The sequence below is a fragment of the Bombus terrestris genome, chromosome 10, assembly GCF_910591885.1.
Source record: "Bombus terrestris chromosome 10, iyBomTerr1.2, whole genome shotgun sequence".
Lineage (NCBI taxonomy): Eukaryota > Metazoa > Arthropoda > Insecta > Hymenoptera > Apidae > Bombus > Bombus terrestris.
The window spans coordinates 2,934,504-2,954,490 of record NC_063278.1 but is presented as its reverse complement, the minus strand read 5'-3'; the positions used below and the strand labels follow the sequence as shown (position 1 = coordinate 2,954,490).

At 24.9% G+C, this 19,987-nt stretch overlaps 6 protein-coding genes across 17 annotated transcripts; 4 read left to right on the top strand and 2 right to left on the bottom strand.

The window, feature by feature from the left end:
- Nucleotides 1-319: 319 nt before the first annotated feature.
- Nucleotides 320-3,367, top strand: LOC100648600 (beta-1,3-galactosyltransferase brn). The gene is made up of 2 exons (XM_012312809.3): nt 320-1,009; nt 1,087-3,367. The coding sequence occupies exon 2, from the start codon at nt 1,124-1,126 to the stop codon at nt 2,507-2,509; it is 1,386 nt and encodes a 461-aa protein (XP_012168199.1). The 5' UTR covers nt 320-1,009; nt 1,087-1,123; the 3' UTR covers nt 2,510-3,367.
- A 296-nt stretch (nt 3,368-3,663) lies between these two features.
- LOC100649966 (Sjoegren syndrome nuclear autoantigen 1 homolog) lies at nt 3,664-5,615 on the bottom strand. 7 transcript variants are annotated; one of them, XM_048409404.1, is made up of 3 exons: nt 5,480-5,615; nt 3,955-4,154; nt 3,664-3,804 (listed from the first exon to the last, which is right to left on the bottom strand). In XM_048409404.1, the coding sequence occupies exons 1-3, from the start codon at nt 5,613-5,615 to the stop codon at nt 3,703-3,705; spliced, it is 438 nt and encodes a 145-aa protein (XP_048265361.1). In that variant the 3' UTR covers nt 3,664-3,702. The 7 variants fall into 7 exon arrangements, with proteins under 7 accessions (XP_048265361.1, XP_003398471.1, XP_020720527.1 ...); XM_003398423.3 differs by lacking the exon at nt 5,480-5,615 and adding an exon at nt 4,226-4,589; XM_020864868.2 differs by lacking the exon at nt 5,480-5,615 and adding an exon at nt 4,314-4,588.
- Nucleotides 5,616-5,884: 269 nt separating this feature from the next.
- LOC100650412 lies at nt 5,885-8,921 on the top strand. Of its 2 annotated transcripts, none has more exons than XM_048409400.1 (6): nt 5,885-6,022; nt 6,940-7,026; nt 7,240-7,404; nt 7,612-7,826; nt 7,923-8,168; nt 8,334-8,921. In XM_048409400.1, the coding sequence occupies exons 3-6, from the start codon at nt 7,267-7,269 to the stop codon at nt 8,590-8,592; spliced, it is 858 nt and encodes a 285-aa protein (XP_048265357.1). In that variant the 5' UTR covers nt 5,885-6,022; nt 6,940-7,026; nt 7,240-7,266; the 3' UTR covers nt 8,593-8,921. The 2 variants fall into 2 exon arrangements, with proteins under 2 accessions (XP_048265357.1, XP_012168204.1); XM_012312814.3 differs by having other exon boundaries at nt 7,905-8,168.
- On the bottom strand, nt 8,914-11,010 carry LOC100650534 (transmembrane protein 223). Of its 4 annotated transcripts, none has more exons than XM_012312810.3 (5): nt 10,878-11,010; nt 10,101-10,418; nt 9,720-9,985; nt 9,368-9,510; nt 8,914-9,120 (listed from the first exon to the last, which is right to left on the bottom strand). In XM_012312810.3, the coding sequence occupies exons 2-5, from the start codon at nt 10,265-10,267 to the stop codon at nt 8,971-8,973; spliced, it is 726 nt and encodes a 241-aa protein (XP_012168200.1). In that variant the 5' UTR covers nt 10,268-10,418; nt 10,878-11,010; the 3' UTR covers nt 8,914-8,970. The 4 variants fall into 4 exon arrangements, with proteins under 4 accessions (XP_012168200.1, XP_003398475.1, XP_048265360.1 ...); XM_003398427.4 differs by having other exon boundaries at nt 10,101-10,421; nt 10,878-11,007; XM_048409403.1 differs by lacking the exon at nt 10,878-11,010 and adding an exon at nt 10,764-10,779.
- Nucleotides 11,011-11,293: 283 nt separating this feature from the next.
- Nucleotides 11,294-17,039, top strand: LOC100650292 (WASH complex subunit 5). 2 transcript variants are annotated; one of them, XM_003398425.4, is made up of 17 exons: nt 11,294-11,428; nt 11,600-11,702; nt 11,848-12,039; nt 12,380-12,594; nt 12,663-13,029; nt 13,184-13,459; nt 13,540-13,765; nt 14,027-14,262; nt 14,345-14,596; nt 14,699-14,881; nt 14,956-15,072; nt 15,155-15,327; nt 15,539-15,801; nt 15,883-16,066; nt 16,141-16,361; nt 16,465-16,618; nt 16,696-17,039. In XM_003398425.4, exons 1-17 carry the CDS (start codon nt 11,307-11,309, stop codon nt 16,847-16,849), a joined length of 3,438 nt encoding a protein of 1,145 aa, XP_003398473.1. In that variant the 5' UTR covers nt 11,294-11,306; the 3' UTR covers nt 16,850-17,039. The 2 variants fall into 2 exon arrangements, 1 of the variants encoding a protein (XP_003398473.1); XR_007225457.1 differs by lacking the exons at nt 16,465-16,618; nt 16,696-17,039 and having other exon boundaries at nt 15,905-16,066; nt 16,141-16,362.
- Nucleotides 17,040-18,592: 1,553 nt separating this feature from the next.
- LOC100650654 (allatotropin) lies at nt 18,593-19,852 on the top strand. Its single transcript, XM_003398428.4, has 2 exons — nt 18,593-19,483; nt 19,630-19,852. The coding sequence occupies exons 1-2, from the start codon at nt 19,242-19,244 to the stop codon at nt 19,772-19,774; spliced, it is 387 nt and encodes a 128-aa protein (XP_003398476.1). The 5' UTR covers nt 18,593-19,241; the 3' UTR covers nt 19,775-19,852.
- The last annotated feature ends 135 nt before the right edge of the window (nt 19,853-19,987 follow it).

Genomic DNA, 19,987 nt, shown 5'->3' with positions numbered 1-19,987 from the left:
TTTTAAGTTAATAACATACCGTTTATTTAATATTTCATTTAAAATTTAAAGACGTAGGAAAAAACTAAATTTCTATCGCGATGATCCGATATGTATTTATATATATCAAATTCTTACGATAAAAATAATTATAAAATTTTTATTAATCATATCAATGATTATATCAGCATAGAATATTGCTTAACTTTGTTATAAATATATTTATTACATCTTATGTACTTTATTCCAGCGTTTTATTATTAACGTTATAACAACGCGAGTTTTGAAAATTTAAATAATTTATTAAATTTTGTTGGTAACACTAAAACTACTCATAGAGTATAGAGATATAAGAATAGAGTGCGTGAGCGAGTTGAAAAAGTGATATAGGAATAAAAAGAGAATGCTCCATAGAGACTCTTTGGATCCTTGTCTAATAAAGCATGCACATTCGTACAATAAATATGAAGTATAACACCAATCTAGGAATATTATGTCCATGCACCAATCAACGAAGGGCGACAATGTCATGCCTGATCAGATAAGGACTGAAGGGGCCTTTATGCAACGTTCTCTTTCTATTCTCATATTGCATCCACTTACATGGAAACATATGACCGCGTACTCTATCTGTATATATATATATATATCAAATTACCTCTACCTACCGACAAAAGCTTCACTACTAGCGAAAAAGTATACAATAAGTCACTAAGTTTAAAATATCGAAACGTATTATAATTAATAATGAATATAAAAATGTTTGTTTAATTGATACCAATTGACACCAACGTTTAATTGATATTAATATAAAACTAAATCGATGTATTCAAAACATTACAAGTTATACCTGTATGTATATATCTATAGTATAAGTCATTAGTTCAAAACAATAAGTAGCATTTTGCAATTTTATCCTTAGTAAAATAAATAAAAAAGTAAAATATTGATATAATTAAGATATTAATAAATTTATCATGTTGGAGTATACTTTAAAAACATTCTTCAAATCCATATACATAACAATCATGTAAGTACTTACATTTTTACATAAAATAATAACATAAAGATAAATGAGGAGAAAATATATGTATATCATTTTTATAGGCAATGAAGCAATTATGTAAAAATATACTTTATAAAGATGTGTTGTTTATTGCATACCTGTTTTCACTCAAGCCTTCGTTTAACATCAAAGACCAAGTTAACATATATTTGTATTTGTATTGGTCTTATTATATTGCTTAATTATTTCGGAGCATTCACACATTTATTTGAAATTACATATGATTCAAATTTTGTTTACCCATACGAAGGTGATGTGCATGAATTTGTAAATGCATTACGACATAATAGAAAACCTACTGTTGAACCCATAAATGAATATAAATATACATTTTTAATTGATAATGAACAAAAATGCGTAGACCCTGCATACAACATGTTTCGTGTTGTCTATATAGTAAAATCTGCAATAGAAAATTTTGAAAGACGATTAGCAATTAGAAACTCCTGGGGTTATGAAAAAAGATTTTTTGATGTACCCTCAAGAACAGTCTTTATGTTAGGTGTACATCCATATGATGATGAACTTCAAACAAATGTAAGAATTGAGGCTGCAAAATATAAAGATATCATACAAGCAGATTTTATAGATTCATATTATAATAACACTATCAAAACCATGATGGCTTTTAAATGGCTAGTAAAATATTGTTCAAACTCAAAATTTTACATGTTTGTCGATGATGATATATATGTTTCTGTAAAAAATGTTTTAAGATTTATAAGAAATCCAACTAACTATCCTGATTATTTAAAAGAGCCAAAAAAAATCGATACCCATAAAAAGAGAGAAATTAAAGATAGTGATAAAATGGAAGAGTTAAGTGATGATACAATTATACAAAAAAATGTTCATACTTTAAATAGAAAGAATTTGTCTGTTTATGAAAAATTAAAAAGAACACTTTTTATGCATAGATTAAAGCAAGATTTTTATAATAAAACATTACATACACTTCCTGCAAATAATTATGATATACAAACTAGTATAAGTTTAAAACCTCTCCAGGAAGAACATATAAGAGATGAATTGACAATGAATAGAACAAAAAGACAAATTTTTGATTTTGAACTTCCAGAAGATGTTAGATTATTTGCAGGATTTGTATTTGTATCTTCACCTCATCGTCACAAGTCTTCTAAATGGTATATTTCTCTTAATGAATATCCTTACCATTTATGGCCACCATATGTTACAGCTGGTGCATATATACTGTCTAGAGAAGCTCTTTTAGATATGTATTATACTAGCCTTTATACTAAGTATTTCAAATTTGATGATATTTTTTTAGGCTTAGTTGCGAAAAAGGCAGACATAGAACCTTTTCATTGTGAGGAATTTCATTTTTATAAGAAGGATTATACGAAATTTAATTACAAATATGTAATAAGTTCTCATGGATATGGAAATCCAAATGAGTTATTGAATGTATGGAATGAACAAAAAGCTCTTGGTAATGCCTAAATTTTTAATTGTATCCAAAATATTTCTAATATGAGTTTTATTTGAATATGAATATATTTTTTTAAACATTTGAAAATAAAATCAAATATCATGTAGTTCCATACCACTCATATCTCTAAATAAAGAAATCAATACTTTATATATTTATTTTGTACAATAAATATATTTAACTATTGTATAATGTACCCGCGTTAGTAATTCAAAATATGTATACTTGAAAACAATTTTTTGAAGTCAAACTATAATAAATAAATTAAAGTGAATACAATAAAGTGTACATACATAATTAAAACTGTGGTTAATTCGATGATATATGTATAGGAATTTCATCTCATATTATGAATTACTGAAAGGTTAACGAATTAATGAATAATAGACTAAAAATTCTTTCATGTAATCAATTTATTATAAACTATATTTAAAAATAGTCTTATAAGAACAGACATAAGTATAATAATCAATTTTTATATATATAATAAGTTATTATAGTAAATATAATTACTTATATAATGCTTTTATACAAATATCACATAATTTATAACTCATATTTGAATAACTAGTTACAATTAATACTAGTTATTATATATACCACAAAACAGGGAATTATTAATAAGGGAACATATAGCATAAAAATGTGTACAAACATCTTAGCAGATAAGTCAAAATAACAAAAAATAATGAACTAGGAAATATAAGCTATATAGTAATTAAGATATAGCTATATTTAGGTAGTAAATTAAAATTTAATTTAGTGGAATAAATTGAGATAGAAACAAAATGTATTAAATGTGCAAATATTCAAAAGAAATTGTAATAGGCATAAGCTTCAATACAATAAAGGAATACAGTACAATACAATACTAATATGTAATATTACACAAAAACTATTATCTCATACAAACTTTATTAACAAAAGTAAATTATTTGATATCATTCTTACATAAAAAGTGAAAATACAACTGCAACATAAGATTATAGATTATAGATTATAAAAAAATAAAATATTCTATTACATAAATATAAGGATTTTAAAGAACAAGTTGTAAATTTTTTAGATATTTACAATTTTGTACTTGTTGCACTGATATCTGTAGATTTGTTTCTATTTATAGTTACAAGTTCAATAAATATATTTTGTAAATTTATAAACTCAATGTTCTCCATTTTGTTTAATTTTTATTTTACATTTATCATTAACACTGTTGCTTGTCCATGTTAGCTTTAACTAATGTTTGGTCTAAATTTGTAGCTTCTCTCTTGATCATATTTAATAAAAGTTGTGAACTTTCCAAAATCTGTAATTGTAACAACTCTTATATAAATTCCTATAATAATAAATATACTTATATCTATACATTATAGTTACTATTTATAGTTACCTGTGACATAACAAGTTTTTATTAAATCTAACTTTTGTTCTAAACTATAAGAAACAATAGATATACCTTTACATATGCTGTTTCTGTATCTGTAATAGTTCTATCATATTCATTTCTGACTGCTATCTTTTTAGTTAAACTATCATTTAGACGTGTTAATTTATAAGACAACTTTTCTATTTCTCTTTGCAAATGATTTTTTTCTTCTTCCTGAGATTCAATTTCCGCTTGTAACTCTGTACGCCTTAATTTCATCTCTTCTAAACCTACAGAAAATAAAAAATTAATAAAGTAACATATCAATATTTACATACACAAACTTATAACCTATATGTACCATTTAATATTATATTAAAATTCATTTCTACTTTATGTTCGTATTTGAATATAAAATAATAATAAAACAAACATATCGTATTAATTACATTGATTACAAATAAATAAATATAAATTTACACTTTACAAGTTCTTGATTATAAGTTTGCAAAGCAGCACCGTGTTGAGACATTTCAAACCCTCCATGCACAAATTATACAATTACAATATTTTTACAGCACCCAACAAAAAATTATTTTTCTATTAAAAAATTTACCAATAATTTATGCTTATACAATTAACATACATATACGAATCTAAACGAAGGTTTCAGTTTTTGGCGCGGAGTTTATAATACACCACTTTCGACGCATGCGCAATTGTTAATATAATTGATTATAATTTAAAAATCGTACATAATATTATTTTTAACAACTAATTTTTGAGACTGAAAGAGTTATTTAGAACTTGATAATGTCGTCCAGTAATCAAAATATAAAATATTTTAAAAAATTTTAAATGATCTTTTCAGTCATAAAATAAAAACTAAACTGAAAAATAAAATTCTTGGCTAGATTTTTGTATCCAAATCTTTTTATATCTTTATTTCATATCCAAAATAAGCTCTCAAAAAAATTATTTTTTAATTTATATAGAATCATCTTGAAATTTTCAGGAAATATTCTTAAAATAATACCTACAATGAATCGCACGAGTATATTCGTACCTTTTATTTTTTGTACCATTACATTTTCCATGGGAAAAATTCGAGTATTCATACACTTGTCGATATCTTTTATAGATATTACGAAACATTTTGAAATTTCATTAGTACTATAATGACAGTCAACTATCATGATTATATTGGTAAAATTTGAAATGATTAATTTTGAAAATTTATACAAAAGTTACAAGATATTTAGTATAAGTATATATATTTTGTAGAAATCATAAAAATATTTAAACAGGCAATTATCTGCGATATTAATAAGTCTGAATATTCAGTGGGTAGGACGATCTTAAGCATTTATTAGATGTGTAAGGTGACTTATCAAACTTTATATTAATTTTTTTATAAATATAAATTTGCAGTAAATATCTTGCATCTTTTATATATATTTTCAGAGGGTTCAAATTTCTCCAGTATGATCATAGCAGTGACGTCTCATTGTAGTGCTAATGAAATTTCAAAATGTTTTATATAATACGCACAATATATGTATAGAAATTTTCTATGGTGAGTGTACGAGTACTTTGCCAGCCATTGTATACTTACTTAAAGAAAATATCAAAATCCAATAATCGAATTTTTCGAAATTTCTAACCACAGAAGACCTCTTAAAGAATTGTACTGGAAAAAAACAATGCAGCTTTTCGCCTTGCCTTTTAAAGGCGTCACGAAGTGTTTTCATCTACCAAGGTGTAATAAATACACCTTTCGCTCGAGATCTTCACACTAACGTGAAAGCCTTAGAAACGTGCAGTTATGTTCTACCTGTATCCATCTAAACGTAAATAAATCAGTGTTGTTGAAGCAAAATCTTGGTGTATTTTAACATTTAAATGTTTTGTTACAGTGTTTTGTTACAGAAAAGTGCACTAATGTACCAAATGGTACCGTTAATACTAATATTTCTAAAATCAAACATCCATGATGTATCAATATTATTTTATGTTTGACCAATATTTCCTGAAAAAAGACATCTCTACATAGAAAAAAATTAATAATTAAACATATAATAATTATATGAAATCCGTAAATCTCGAGTTTACACCTAAAATTTGCTTTCGACAAATCTCTTCGACATGAGTGTTTCAGGTATGATGTTTATAAAGATCAATCTTGATATCTGGCCTATCTAGGTACATAATTATACAACAATTCCTATATTACTTTTCTATACATATGTTTTCCAATCAGATACAAATTTGATTTTTGTAATGCATTAAGTAAATCAATAAAAATAAACATAAATTAAAAAATAATATATATTTGGTCTTAAGTTGACACGATTTATGGCGCTTGCGCAGGTAAATCTTTCAACGTCATCCTTCGAAATTTTCATAGTGTACGAAAACATATTTTTATTGAACAATGAAATAAAAGGAAAAAATTAACATTGCTTAATGTAATAAAAAGGGCATAATAAATTATATATATTTATCTCATTTTACCTTTAATTTTGAATTTTGTCGATTTAATTAATCTCTCTTAAATGTTTACCATATAAAGAAAATTTAAGTATATGGGCCAGAAAATATAAATACATGTCCCAATAAAAATCGTAAATTAAAGAATAGAAAATATTCAAATAAAAAATGAAAATTGCATTTTAAATGATCACATTATCGATTGAAGATGCATATGACCTTGTCAAATGACATCACGTTACTAAATTAGGAGTTTACTACCGCGACAAATGTGTTGTCACATACACCATACAATTAAAAGATTCTATGATGATTACGTGTTTGCAATTCATTTGCAATTTGCCATTCCTACTTTGTTGCCCCCACATCATTTAGAGGAAATACAATGCACAATATATACAATTCAATACAATAAATATTTGGAAATACAATTCATTCATCATATCAAATAATAATTTACTTATATTTAATATATTATTCCTGACCCATGATACTAATAAATAATGAAAAATGCATACATAACATAATATTGTATTATTAAAGAAGTTCTCAATATCATTTACTACTACATAATAATTTTTACAGGTAGTACTAAAAATATCTAAATATAAAATCAAGATTATCTTTTGAAATTTGTGATATCACAAAAAAATATCATTCACTATTTATTAAGTAAGTCATGCTCAAATCAAGAATATATAATATTTAATTCTGTTATCTAAATATTATGTAATTATTTAGAATTTATAACACATCTTTCTGCCTCCCTTCTTCTTTTTTTTGAGCAATATAATTAATTTTAATTATTATAATTTCTCATTGTTTATGTTTATTAATGGCAAGGTACTGGTTTAAACTATCTGTAAAGTTCCTTATACTTTTTAGATAAATTATACAAATTTAAGTATCATAATGACAAATAATTCAAGATATCTAGGATATCACAATAATATAAATAGAGAATATTTAACAGATGGAGATGATAATCATCGTGCACCATCAGATCGTACAGTATCTGAATATATTGTGTCTACTGACCATGCTACAATGGTAATTTATAACTTTTATTTACAATTGTAGACATATGTACTATAATTAATATGTTAATAATTATGAAAATTTGCATTGTACATAAAGATATGTATTAAATAAATAGTGTATGTATAATACAATATGTTACCTTATAATACTACTTACTACTATAATAGAACATTCAAGAGATCTATTATTTATTATATATGTACTTAAATTTGATAGATGAAATCAATGAAAAAAGACCATTCAGACAAATATGAAAAAGAAGAAGGAAGACAATCACGAAATATACACAATAGTCGTGGTTCAGTATTATCTGGATCTTCAAGACATAGTCTTCATCCTCTTAGTAAAAGTATTTCACATGGTAGCATATGTGACAATGGTTCAGATATATATGTTACAAGTGCTGCATATAGGGCAACTTCAGATATAAGGTTGTAAATATAATAAAATATAATATGTTTTACATGTATGTGATTGTATCATAAACTGCATTATTATTTAATTAATAGCCATGTATCGCATCACAGTCTAACACCAAGTTCAAGATTAGGACATCGAGCACCCAGTCATTGTAGTTATGGTTCTGCAAAATCAGTAAAATCTCACACATCTAGAAAAGATGGTATTATTATAGAAACCATGTCGACACCTAATCCTTTTTGCCCAAATACCAAAGGAGTTTGCTGTCTTATGTTACTTCTTAATCTTGGTTTAATTCTTGTTGCATTAGGCTTTGTTATAGTGATTCAATTTTTTCAACCATTAATAGTTTGGTAAGTAAGGAGTTATATAATTTTCCTAGTTTCTCTCCAATTTTAGACAGAACAATATTATAAATTTTAATAATTTATATTACAACTTAATTTCATAAAAATATTGCATATAAAGGAATTTATTTTTTAAGATTTCTTAAAATTAACATTTTGAAATTGTTTTAGGATTTTGGGAATAGTTTTCCTTGTTTTCGGATTCTTAACATTGATAGGAAGCCTCATATACTGCGTACATGTATTTCGAAATGCTAAACATCCACATGATATTAATCCAGAGGATCTTTATTGGACACGATATTGGCAAGGACATGTAGGTTCAGCACCTGAAGTATATTACAAGGCAGAGGATAAATATCATGATGATGGATACAGTGATCGTTTGAGCAAGTATTCACATAAATATTATGATCGGCAAAGATATTAAAGAAAAAAAATTCATCTACTTCATGTAAATGTGAATATATCCAATGTGTTTATAGTAATCTATACATAACTTACATATGAATTGATTTCAAGACATAAGAAATGTATATTACATATATACATTAATTGTATTAACATATTTAAAATTTAGTTTATGAAACTATATTTTGTATAAAATAGTAAGTATTATTTATTTTATACATATATATTATATATTTTATTTTGTAATGAGTATATTTTATTTTTATAACTTATCTTCATATGCATAATCGAGCAATATTTCTATCTTGCATGCAATATTAAAAATAAAGGACATATTAAGTAGCTGTATTACATCTCTAATTTATTTATAATAATTTATTTAACTCATAAAATACATCTACCAACGTCTTGCATTTCCAACTGTATAGTCAAATAATTTTTCATTTAAAAATTTTCCTTGACCATCGAGAATAAAATAAAATCTTGTGCCTTGAATCTTCATTGGCAGGTAAGATTTCATTTCCTGTCTTGCTAATGTAAGTTTAACCTTATGGGTAAAGGACACATAATTAATTACTTATTATTTCAAATTAATTATTAATTTATTTTAATTATTATATCAAATATTTTTAGTTAGTAGATATATTAAAAACAATATTATATTAAACAAGTTTGTTTAAATGAAACTATAAAATATTTTATTAAACTACGAAAATATATACATTAAAGTAAGATAAAAATGACTTTTGTTATTGTTATTGTTATTAATAATAAATTTAAATAAAAATACATACCTTTGCAAGAGGAAGTGTAATGGTATTATATTTTTTAAATAAATGATTAGTGAGTATAGATACATTTTTGCCACCTTTGTGTAAAATAATGTATTTTACAAATCTTTGATTGCACAAATATAGTGCTACACTGCCAAGAGGTCCTAAAAATGATAATACATGCGTGAAAATAAATTTCTAACATATTATGTATTATTTTAGATTTGCTTTATTTTATCTAACATATATTTATTATTTATTAGATTTCACCGATGAATATAAACATGAAATATAATTATTTTACATTATTTATTAAATTGTACAAAGCTGTTTTATAAATACTTGAAAATTAATTATATATATTGTACATTACCTATTATTATAGAATATGTAAAGTACATAAAAGATGCTCCATTTGTCTTTACATATTCTGCCCAAGATACATCCTTATGCCATGTTGTTATATATTTTGGATTATAAGTCGCCGCTGCTATTAATGTATTACAAAAAACCCACCCACAGAAAAGTAGTTTTGCTACTATGAAATCATAAGTGTCTTCATTCTTATATAATATTACATTATTTTGCACATTTGTATTTACATTTCTCAAATCGTTATATAATTGTTTATTACATTCTCTATAAAATAATTAAATAGAATATTATTTAGGTATTTTACAAAAAAAATTAATTTTCATAAAATTGCATTTTTTGTATAAGTATAAATATAAATCATAAAAAATTGTTATATTACCTTGTATTTTTTATTCTAAATGTACATTTGGACGAAGAGTGGAAAAATTTATAAAGCATAGGATTCCTATATTTGGTACTTCTTACCAATAATTGATAAACAAATTGTACCTTACAAAGAGAATTTGTTGCATTTCTATGAGATAAAATATTCAACAGCATTGTCATATTATTTTATCTTTAATTATTTATGATCTGTATCACTTTCATTTCATTTCATATTTGAATTAGATTTATCTTATGAAATGAAATTAATTTAATATGTAAAACGTAGACATTAGTACATCTTTTGGTTATGTTATCGTACGTCATGTATTACCTGCTATTACAAAGAAAACATTTCATTCATATGATTGCATGTAATTTGTAATTGTAGAAACATAAAACATTATCTATTTTGCATTCTAAAATACGAAATAATGTAATGTATTATTTCAATAATAAATCGTAATGGGTAAAATAAGTATAATACTGAATTTAAATATATAGAAAAGATATAATATAAAATAAAAGCTTGACTATACAATGATACAAAAAATAATATTTTAAATACTTCGTAACAAATTTTTTTTGATTATCTATCTTCAAGTAAAATTATAAAGAAGAAAAATTATTATATATTATATAAAATTTTATATTTTGAAAATATATAATATTCACGTACATTAGCGCATTAATCAATTTTAATCATGAATGCTAAAAATAAGAACCTTTTGGTTAAATAAATAGACTTAAAAATGATTAGAATATAGGAAATAAAAAAAATTGCTGTACGCACCGAAATAAGGTCGCGTAATAAGCGAAAGCCGATAAGGGATTATTATTATTATTTCTATTATTATTAATTCTTAATTTTATGTTATTTCTGTATGTTAAATGATGTTTCATATCTAATAAAACATATTTTATCTTTACATATTTGAAATCACAGTTATTATTTACAGTATATCATATTAATCGACATTTCTTAAATTTACAAAATATATATCATTAATATAGCTTTTGGAAAATATTGAAAAACTTATACCACTATTGATATTGATATTTTTCGTGTTACACGTATGGTTTGATTAACTATCGAAATTAACCAAACGATAAATTTGACAGTTTCCCTCGATCTTTTCACATCAATGAAATTGTTGACGTTTGTTGCTAGAACGATGCCCATGTATTATCAGCTGCTTTTAATAAAATAAATAAATACAAAATGGGTGACTTCTTGGCATCTAATAATATTTGTGGGCAAAATTTATTACGATTGGTATCTCGTGGAAATGCTATTATAGCAGAATTAATGAGATTAAAGGACTATGTGCCACCTGTATTTAGGTTATTTATATTCTATTAAATATTTTATATAAATGCTTTGTTATTAATATAAGCACGATTATTAGCCGAATTATTATATTTTAATAATTCTTAAATATTGCCTATAATATATTGTATAAATTGGATTATAAATATATTATACAAGTACGTTAATTTTCTCTTACTTTACAGCTTGGACTCAAAACAAATTGTACAAAAGTATGGATCTATTATAATTGATTTTGTATATTTTAAATCTGCTAGTACATATGAGCAAAAAATAGAAAGTGACCCAGTAAGTACATAGGAATTGATAAAATTATATAAATGAACTCAAATAGTTTTTAACATTTATTTTAAATTTATAATAAAATCTAATATTTTCTTAGATTTTTTTTATCTAAAATTACTTTAATTGTTCTAACAATTATTCTCTTTAGGCACTTCAAGAGACAGATGAAGAATTACGAAGTAATTTTTCTGATATAATTTCAAGATTTTATTTAGCTTTTGAAAGCATGCACAAATATGTAACAGATCTAAATCTCTATGTAGATGAGTTAGGAGATGGAATGTATATTCATCAGTCTATAGATACTATTATGCTCAACGAAGAAGGAAGACAATTAATGGTATTTCTATAATTTATAAATATTTGTTTTATAATTAAAGATATCCTAAATTATATTATTTCTTGATATTCATTAAGTTTAAATGAAATGATTAAATTTTAAAGTTATTTTTATTCTTCTTGCTATTATGATATTAAATTGTGTTTTAAATTATATCTTAGAGATATATTAAGTATTGTCCCATATTAAATATTAAATTTCTTTTATTAGCTTTTTATTTTTATAAAATTTTATAAAACATTACAAATGTTTGTTATATGGTTGTACTATTTTTACAATAAAACTTTTGATGTATTGCATTTGCCTAAAAGAAAGGTAATAATCATATTTATGTTAATAGTGTGAAGCAGTATATTTATATGGTGTTATGTTGCTTTTGGTGGATTATCATTTTGAAGGATGTATAAGAGAAAGATTACTTGTTTCTTATTATCGATATAATGCTCAACGTTCATCCTCTACAAGAGTAGATGACATATGTATGTTATTACGATCAACAGGATTTTCTAAAATTTCTAATAAACGACCTGCGAATTATCCTGAAGAATATTTTAAGTAAGTTCTTATAATTTTTTCATTTTATAATGGATCTACATCTGTTTTATAAAAAATTGATTTTGCAGAAGAGTGCCATTAAATGATTCCTTAATTGAACATATTATTGGACGCTTGCGTTCTGACGAGATATACAATCAAAGTCTTGCTTTTCCACATCCAGAACACCGTAGTACTGCTCTCTCTAATCAAGCATCAATGTTAGTTATAATTTTATCATTTAAACCATCCATATTACATACTCATACAGCTATAATGAGGGAAACAGTAGATAGATTTTTCCCTGATAACTGGGTGATCAGTATTTATATGGGAATAGTAATAAATTTATGTGATTGGTGGTTACCATACAAAGCAGCAAGAACAGCACTTAATAATACTTTGGAATCATCAAATGTAAAAGTAATTGCACAAAGCTATGGTCAAAAAATGAAGGTAACTACATTTTTTATTTTTAATGATAAAGTGTTCTCCAAATACTTGATTTTAAAATAATAATTTATAATATTTTACCTTATTTTATTCTTGTTTTAATATTATAATATATATGTATACATATGTTATTCATTATGGTAAAAATTTATTTTAGAAATTAATATGTGAAACAGAGGAAGTGCAATTAGCAGTGACTTTAGACGAGAGTGCAATAGGTTCTCTGGTAAAATTAGTAAGGGAGTGTAATGTAGTATTACATTGGATACTTTTACATACTGCAACGTCAACTATATCATTAGAAGATTCAAAACGTTCACGCATGCTTAGACAATTAGTAGTGACTGAAAGCAAATATACTACATCTGATTGTCTTCAATTGTTATTAAGTACTGCTCAAATTGAGCAAGGTGTTAAACAATTATATAAAGACGTATGATTGACATTTCTTACATTGTATGATTATATGAAAAATTTAGGAAAAGTTTCATTAACTTTCTTTTCAATTTTTAGTTGTTATTTGGTAAAGAAACTAAATGGATTAGAGATAAAGGAACATGTGTTGAACGTATAACAGATCTTGCTCAAATATTTGGTGGTAATAAATCACTTGATGGTATTGAAAGAAATCAAAATTTGCATACTTGGTTTATGGAGATCAGTAAACATATTGATTCATTGCAACAAGAGGATGGAAGAAAAATAGTGCAATTATTACAGGCATTAGAAGAAGTGCAAGGTAAATATAATTTACTTACAGATAACTTATATCATAAATAATGCAGTAGAAGAAGAATGTACAGATTCTTCCTAGATTTTGGAAAGATCATGGAGGTACTTTCAAGACGAAAGACATGTTTCCATTTCAGACAATAATTCTGCAACTTTTATTGGTAGACTTGCTCGTGAATAAAATAGAAGAAATTATAATGAGCTTAACTCTTTATTATGATATTGATTCATAATAAAATGTTAATTTTAATTTCAATAATAATTTCAGAATTTCATCAATTGGAAAACAATTTACATATATCACAGTATTTAGCTGATACACGAGAAATATTACATAACATGTTGCGTACAGGAAGCATAACGGAAGATACTATGATAAGTTTAAATATAGTGACAGATTGTTGTTATGCATGGAATATAATGGAATCATTTATTGATACAATGCAAGCTAGTATAAAAGAAAGTCCTCCTACTGTAATAAAATTAAAAGCACTTTTTTTGAAAGTAAGCTTCATTTATGATTTAAAAAATTAACTTTTATTTATAATAATCAACATTTCTTCTACTGTAGCTAATTTATTTTCAGATGGCTTCAGCTTTAGAAACTCCTTTATTAAGAGTAAATCAAGCACACAGTGCAGATTTATCATCAGTATCACAGTACTACAGCAGAGAACTAGAAAAATATGCAAGGCGCGTCCTGCAAATAATACCTGAAACTGTATTTGGTTTACTTGCTGAAATAGTACATCTTGAAACCAATGCCTTTAAAGAAATTCCTACTAAACTGCCAAAAGACAAATTGAAAGATTATGCACAATTAGATGATAGATTAAAGGTATGTATACATTTTTAACTTCTTTGTTTTATTTAATTCAGTCAAAATTTAAAATGAACTCATATTTTTAAGTCATCGTATAATAATAACAAATTATTTTAGATGGCTAAATTAACATATGCTGTATCAGTATTTACAAAGGGGGTGTTGTCTTTAAGAAGTGTTCCATTGGGTGTATTAAGAGTTGATTCACATCGCCTTTTAGAAGATGGTATACGACAAGAACTTGTAAAAAAAGTAACTCTAGCTTTAGATAATGGTCTTATTTTTGAACCAAAATCAAAAGTAAGTTTTTATTGCAATGTGTTTATTGTGAAGATATTTTATTACAAATTGTTATTAATGACGTGTCATTCCAGATATCATTGCTACAAAAACTTCATAATTTAACAGCAATAATAGATGGCTACCGTAAATCATTTCAGTATATTCAAGATTACATAAATATTAATAGCTTAAAAATATGGCATGAAGAAGTTTGTAAATTCATAAATATTTGATTTGTATACATTTATTTATGTTAATATAAATTTATACATGACTTTTTATGATTCACAGATAACATATATCATAAATAATGCAGTAGAAGAAGAATGTACAGGTTCTTCTTGGACTTCAGGAAGATCATGGAGGTACTTTCAAGACGAAAGACATGTTTCCGTTTTAGACAATAATTCTGCAACTTTCATTGGTAGACTTGCTCGTGAATTACTTCGAATTACAGATCCTAAGTAAATATTTTTTTATATTTATATATTATAAATAAATTTATTTTTTGTACTACTTTACTATATGTTTTCTATTATTTTGTATCGTTTACATTTTCATATTAATTGCTTTTCTAAACTTAATATATAGATATAACATAATTAATATATTATAGTATTCTATATATTCTATTGTATTGTCATTAATCAATAATTTTTACATTCATATTTTTAGAACAACTGTATATATTGAACATTCTCTTGCCTGGTATGATCTCAAAACACAAACGGAAGTATTAAATTATAAAATTTTTTCAAGAACATTAGAAGCAATTGGCACACCCGGTTTAACTGGTCTTGATAAACTTATTTCCTTTTACATTATTACTGAATTAAACAGTATGATACACCATATAGAAAAAAATATTCGCAATAAAATGTGGTCATCTACAATTGATTATTTTGATGCAATATTGAATTCTGTGGATGGTCCTAAAGGTAATGTTATTGAATAATGATTGTTATTTATATATCTATAGTATTTTGTGAACATTTATTTTATCAAATATGTGCATTTAGGTAACATGTCAAAATTTCACAGTTCCATTACTGCTCAAACGAGTAAATTTTGTCCACAATTACTTGACTGTGTATTGAAAGTCGGACATTATCAACTTCTTAAGAAAAAAATAGCATATGAATTAAACACAGCTTGTAAATTTGAAGCAAAGCATATGGAAGCGGCATTGCAAACATTAAACACGTATGCATAAATATTAAAAAAGTATTTCCTGTTCATATTAATCTCTTTATTTCTTATATTTTTACGGCTTTCAGAGCTATATTATTTGAAATTGATAAACAAAATAGCAATGAACAAACTGAAACCGAGAAGAATGAACTACTACGCGAGCTTAGTATCAGATTAGATTGGGCTGGTATAAGCAATCCCCATAATAATATTTATATTAAATCTCCAAATATAAATAATATTGCACTTATTATGTTTTTACTTACTGTGTTACAATTATCCAAATTACAATATTGTAAAAATACAGGTAATTTAAATATAAGTATATATATAAATTTAAAAAAATAATGATATATACATATAAATAATTATAATATATAAATAAATAAATAACTTTACGACAATTGCAGGAAGTCTTTTAAGTAAAAGACCTCAAGATCCTCTTGATGCTGTAGTTTTTGTTATTGGAGTACAAACTATTTTACGTCAATGTACCTATTCTGCAATGACACGCTATGTTAAATATCTTTGTATATATGTTCTTTCTTGTGTTGCTCCAGATAGGTATACCAATTTTTTACAATATACTTAATAGAAAAAATTCGTCATTACGTATATTAAAAACATTTTGCTCTTTGCAGTATAAAGGCAGGAAGTGATGGAGAATCAGAAGGGTATAATACTTTACATATTCTAGAATTATTTACGAGATATTCTGGTATATCACGGTCACTTATACTTAAAGAAATTCCTATGATCATTATGGATCATTTCCAAGCCAAGACTGCTAAATAAATAATATAATTTTGTGGCTAAAAAAGTAATTCGCATTACATTGAAATATGAAAAGTATAAATATCGTTTATTTTGTACATACATTTAAATATGGATCTGTATTTTGTACGTACATGTATTTTAATATATGTATGATTGTATCAGTTCTTGTTAAATGAAAAATAATAAAATTCTATTACTATTACAAAAACATGTAGTTATTTTTCTAATAAATACATTATTTATTTACAATAATCATTAAGTACTGTTATTTCCTAGACAACTGATTGTTGTGTTCAAAATTGATACCTTTTGATATTCCTGAATAAAATTTGAGAATATTTTTTATATTATATACTAAACACGTAATAAAGTAATAGTACTCAATAAATCGTTTAACACATTCTGCTAAAAATATATAGCTGTACTGCATAAAAAATTAGACATTTTTTTCATCAAAGATATCTTTATTTTAAATAATGAGTAATGTCTGCTTCAATATATTGCCGATTTCTTTTTTTAAATTTTTCATCGAAATGTATAAAAGCACATCGATTGCGTCAGCAGCATTAGAAATTTTAAATGACGCAACTTATATGTTGCTAATAGTAAAGATATTAAATGTTACAATAAATTATATCACAAAAAATAAAATATGAAAATAAATATACATAATTCTTAATAACAACATTTATCAAAATTTGATCAACTGAAGCTTTTAATTATAGTATATCTTAATCTGAAATTCAAATAAATTAAATTTTTATGTAACGAATACATATGTGAAACTATAGCTGCTCGTCATCCCTATCTGCAGCAGAAATTTACATACGCATTGGCGGCTCAACACGGTATTCGGTGCGAGCGGCGGCAATACGGCGCTTCTCAAACAATCTTTGCGATATCCTCGTTTCAAATTACATTAAAATAATATTTTTAAACCCAATTCAAACATTATCACAATTACGTAATTATATAGTCAATTTTAAATTGTATCACATTTTATATTTTGTTAAAAATGACAAAATGAATGATATAGAAATTTTTGCCGGCAAAAACGGCCGTTATCAGAGCGTGAAGACGCCAACCGCCGCTTCGCTTCCTCATAGATTACGAGAAAATTTACTGTAAATATTTAAAAGAATATTATAATACTCATTAAAATGCTTATAAAATAAAATTATTTTTCTTTTATTATATTTCATATTATTTCAAATTATATATACAATATTTTAAATAAATAAATGAAATAAAATAATATCATTGATAGGATATATGGGCGGCTAGGACGTCGTTGACGCCGTCAGCGGTGACTGCAACGGCGATGCTGACGGCCTGCTACAAAAGAGACTGCGATAAACTCCGGGCGCAGTCTTTCTTGCTTATACGTGCGGTTACAACATGGTCTATTTATACTTAGAATTTAAGTTGCAATTTCTTAAGATTTCAGATATCGTATTGATGCAAAAATGTGTAGCAGAAGTGTTTATTATATTCTTATTATCATTAGAAACAATATTATATATTTACACTACACTTTTTATGCTTAAAATTTAAGTTGCAATTTTTAAAAATTTTATATAATATCGTGCTGATATAAAAATACGCAGCGAGTGTTTATTACGTTTTTGTTATGATTAAAAATAATATTTTATATTTATACCACACCTTTTATTAATCATTGATTTGTATATCCATATTTTTTATTTCAATATACATTATTTTTAAATATTTAGTATTTAGTAGATTTCTATTTCGTTTACAAGATATATATATATATATATGTACATAGATATTTCAAATTATATTATGTATTATATACTTAATATAAGAAAGCAAGAAATGGGGTATGTAAGTAGCATAATTTATCAATTATATTTATATTCCAACTTTTATGTTTCATTTGTGATTAATGATTACGATATGACCTCGTGGTATGTATCAACTTGAATTTAAGAAGTTCATCACTTTCGTAATACTATAATTTGCATAATAAGTATTGCAGAATGAAGACAAAATCATATTGATATCAAATTTTTATTCTTCTTTAATATTATTAAAAATTGTATGTATTAAACTAAATTAAAATTACAAATTTTCAACTTAGTTGGAAAATGTTTAATTTACTATTTTCTACAATTTAACAATATGAAGTTGTCTAATATAAAATACAAAATAGAAGGAAAAGAAACATATGAATGACACTTATAGTTATTAAGCTAACATTAATATTTTTCTTTCAATGTTTATACTCTTCATACACATTGTTTTCTCTTCATATATGTATATAAATCTACTTATTTCTTTCACATAAGAATATACTATAAATAAGAATTAATTAAACAATTTTATTATATAATTTTTATAAATATACAAGTATAATTAATAAAGCTTTTTTTAATACTAGAAAACCATGCGAGCAAGTGTCATTATTGTATTGGCTTTCGCCACTGGGATTGTTGTAGCCACATCTAGAAATCATAATTATTCTCATTTCGTAAAACATCATGCAAGACCACGAGTAATTCGAGGCTTTAAACCTGAATATATGTCTACGGCATATGGTTTCGGGAAAAGGCAAAGTACTATCGATGTTCCAAAACTCAATAAACAAGAACGAATTTTATCAACACTTTTACGCTATTTCCCACAAGGGTATATACATGTTTTAATAATTTAATTCTGTTAAATTATTCCCATATATCAACAATTAATAAGAGAGATGCAAGTGTAATTTAATAAAATAATGAACAATCAAATTTTTTGATATAGTTAATACGATATAAATATTTTAATTTCAGAATTCCCGTAGATTGGTTACTTCAACAATTGAAAACGAATCCAACTTTTGCTACGAAATTAACACAAGCGTTAATGGATGGACGTACTGATTTTACGTCAATGATAGATCGCTCTAATCCAGAAAGAATAACTTGGCTATATTAAGACTTTTATGTATGATCAAATGATATATACAATTCCTAGCTATACCTTCTAGTTTAATAAATCTGCGATATTTAAAAAGCTTTTTTGTTGTTATTAACACATTAGTTTCCTAAAATAATGCACATAATAAAAGTAATTATTACTAAATAATGTATCTTTAATATATGTAATATACTATTTTTAAATATCAATATACGATATTCCCTTCTAAAG

What these genes read in the sequence shown, in the direction of transcription:
- LOC100648600 (XM_012312809.3), top strand. Translation starts at nt 1,124, where the DNA reads ATGTGTTGTTTATTGCATACCTGTTTTCACTCAAGCCTTCGTTTAACA.
- LOC100649966 (XM_048409404.1), bottom strand. Translation starts at nt 5,615, where the DNA reads ATGAAAACACTTCGTGACGCCTTTAAAAGGCAAGGCGAAAAGCTGCAT. An exon ending in GATTTTGATATTTTCTTTAA is followed by an intron (nt 4,155 to 5,479) that starts GTAAGTATACAA and finishes TATTTTCTGTAG; the next exon opens with GTTTAGAAGAGATGAAATTA. An exon ending in CAGAAACAGCATATGTAAAG is followed by an intron (nt 3,805 to 3,954) that starts GTATATCTATTG and finishes TTACAATTACAG; the next exon opens with ATTTTGGAAAGTTCACAACT.
- LOC100650412 (XM_012312814.3), top strand. Translation starts at nt 7,267, where the DNA reads ATGACAAATAATTCAAGATATCTAGGATATCACAATAATATAAATAGA. An exon ending in AGGGCAACTTCAGATATAAG is followed by an intron (nt 7,827 to 7,904) that starts GTTGTAAATATA and finishes TTTAATTAATAG; the next exon opens with CCATGTATCGCATCACAGTC. An exon ending in TTTCAACCATTAATAGTTTG is followed by an intron (nt 8,169 to 8,333) that starts GTAAGTAAGGAG and finishes AAATTGTTTTAG; the next exon opens with GATTTTGGGAATAGTTTTCC.
- LOC100650534 (XM_012312810.3), bottom strand. Translation starts at nt 10,267, where the DNA reads ATGACAATGCTGTTGAATATTTTATCTCATAGAAATGCAACAAATTCT. An exon ending in TTTAGAATAAAAAATACAAG is followed by an intron (nt 9,986 to 10,100) that starts GTAATATAACAA and finishes ATTATTTTATAG; the next exon opens with AGAATGTAATAAACAATTAT. An exon ending in TTACACTTCCTCTTGCAAAG is followed by an intron (nt 9,121 to 9,367) that starts GTATGTATTTTT and finishes TTTACCCATAAG; the next exon opens with GTTAAACTTACATTAGCAAG.
- LOC100650292 (XM_003398425.4), top strand. Translation starts at nt 11,307, where the DNA reads ATGGGTGACTTCTTGGCATCTAATAATATTTGTGGGCAAAATTTATTA. An exon ending in GCTATGGTCAAAAAATGAAG is followed by an intron (nt 13,030 to 13,183) that starts GTAACTACATTT and finishes AATTTATTTTAG; the next exon opens with AAATTAATATGTGAAACAGA. An exon ending in TTTTTGAACCAAAATCAAAA is followed by an intron (nt 14,882 to 14,955) that starts GTAAGTTTTTAT and finishes GTGTCATTCCAG; the next exon opens with ATATCATTGCTACAAAAACT.
- LOC100650654 (XM_003398428.4), top strand. Translation starts at nt 19,242, where the DNA reads ATGCGAGCAAGTGTCATTATTGTATTGGCTTTCGCCACTGGGATTGTT. An exon ending in TTACGCTATTTCCCACAAGG is followed by an intron (nt 19,484 to 19,629) that starts GTATATACATGT and finishes TTTTAATTTCAG; the next exon opens with AATTCCCGTAGATTGGTTAC.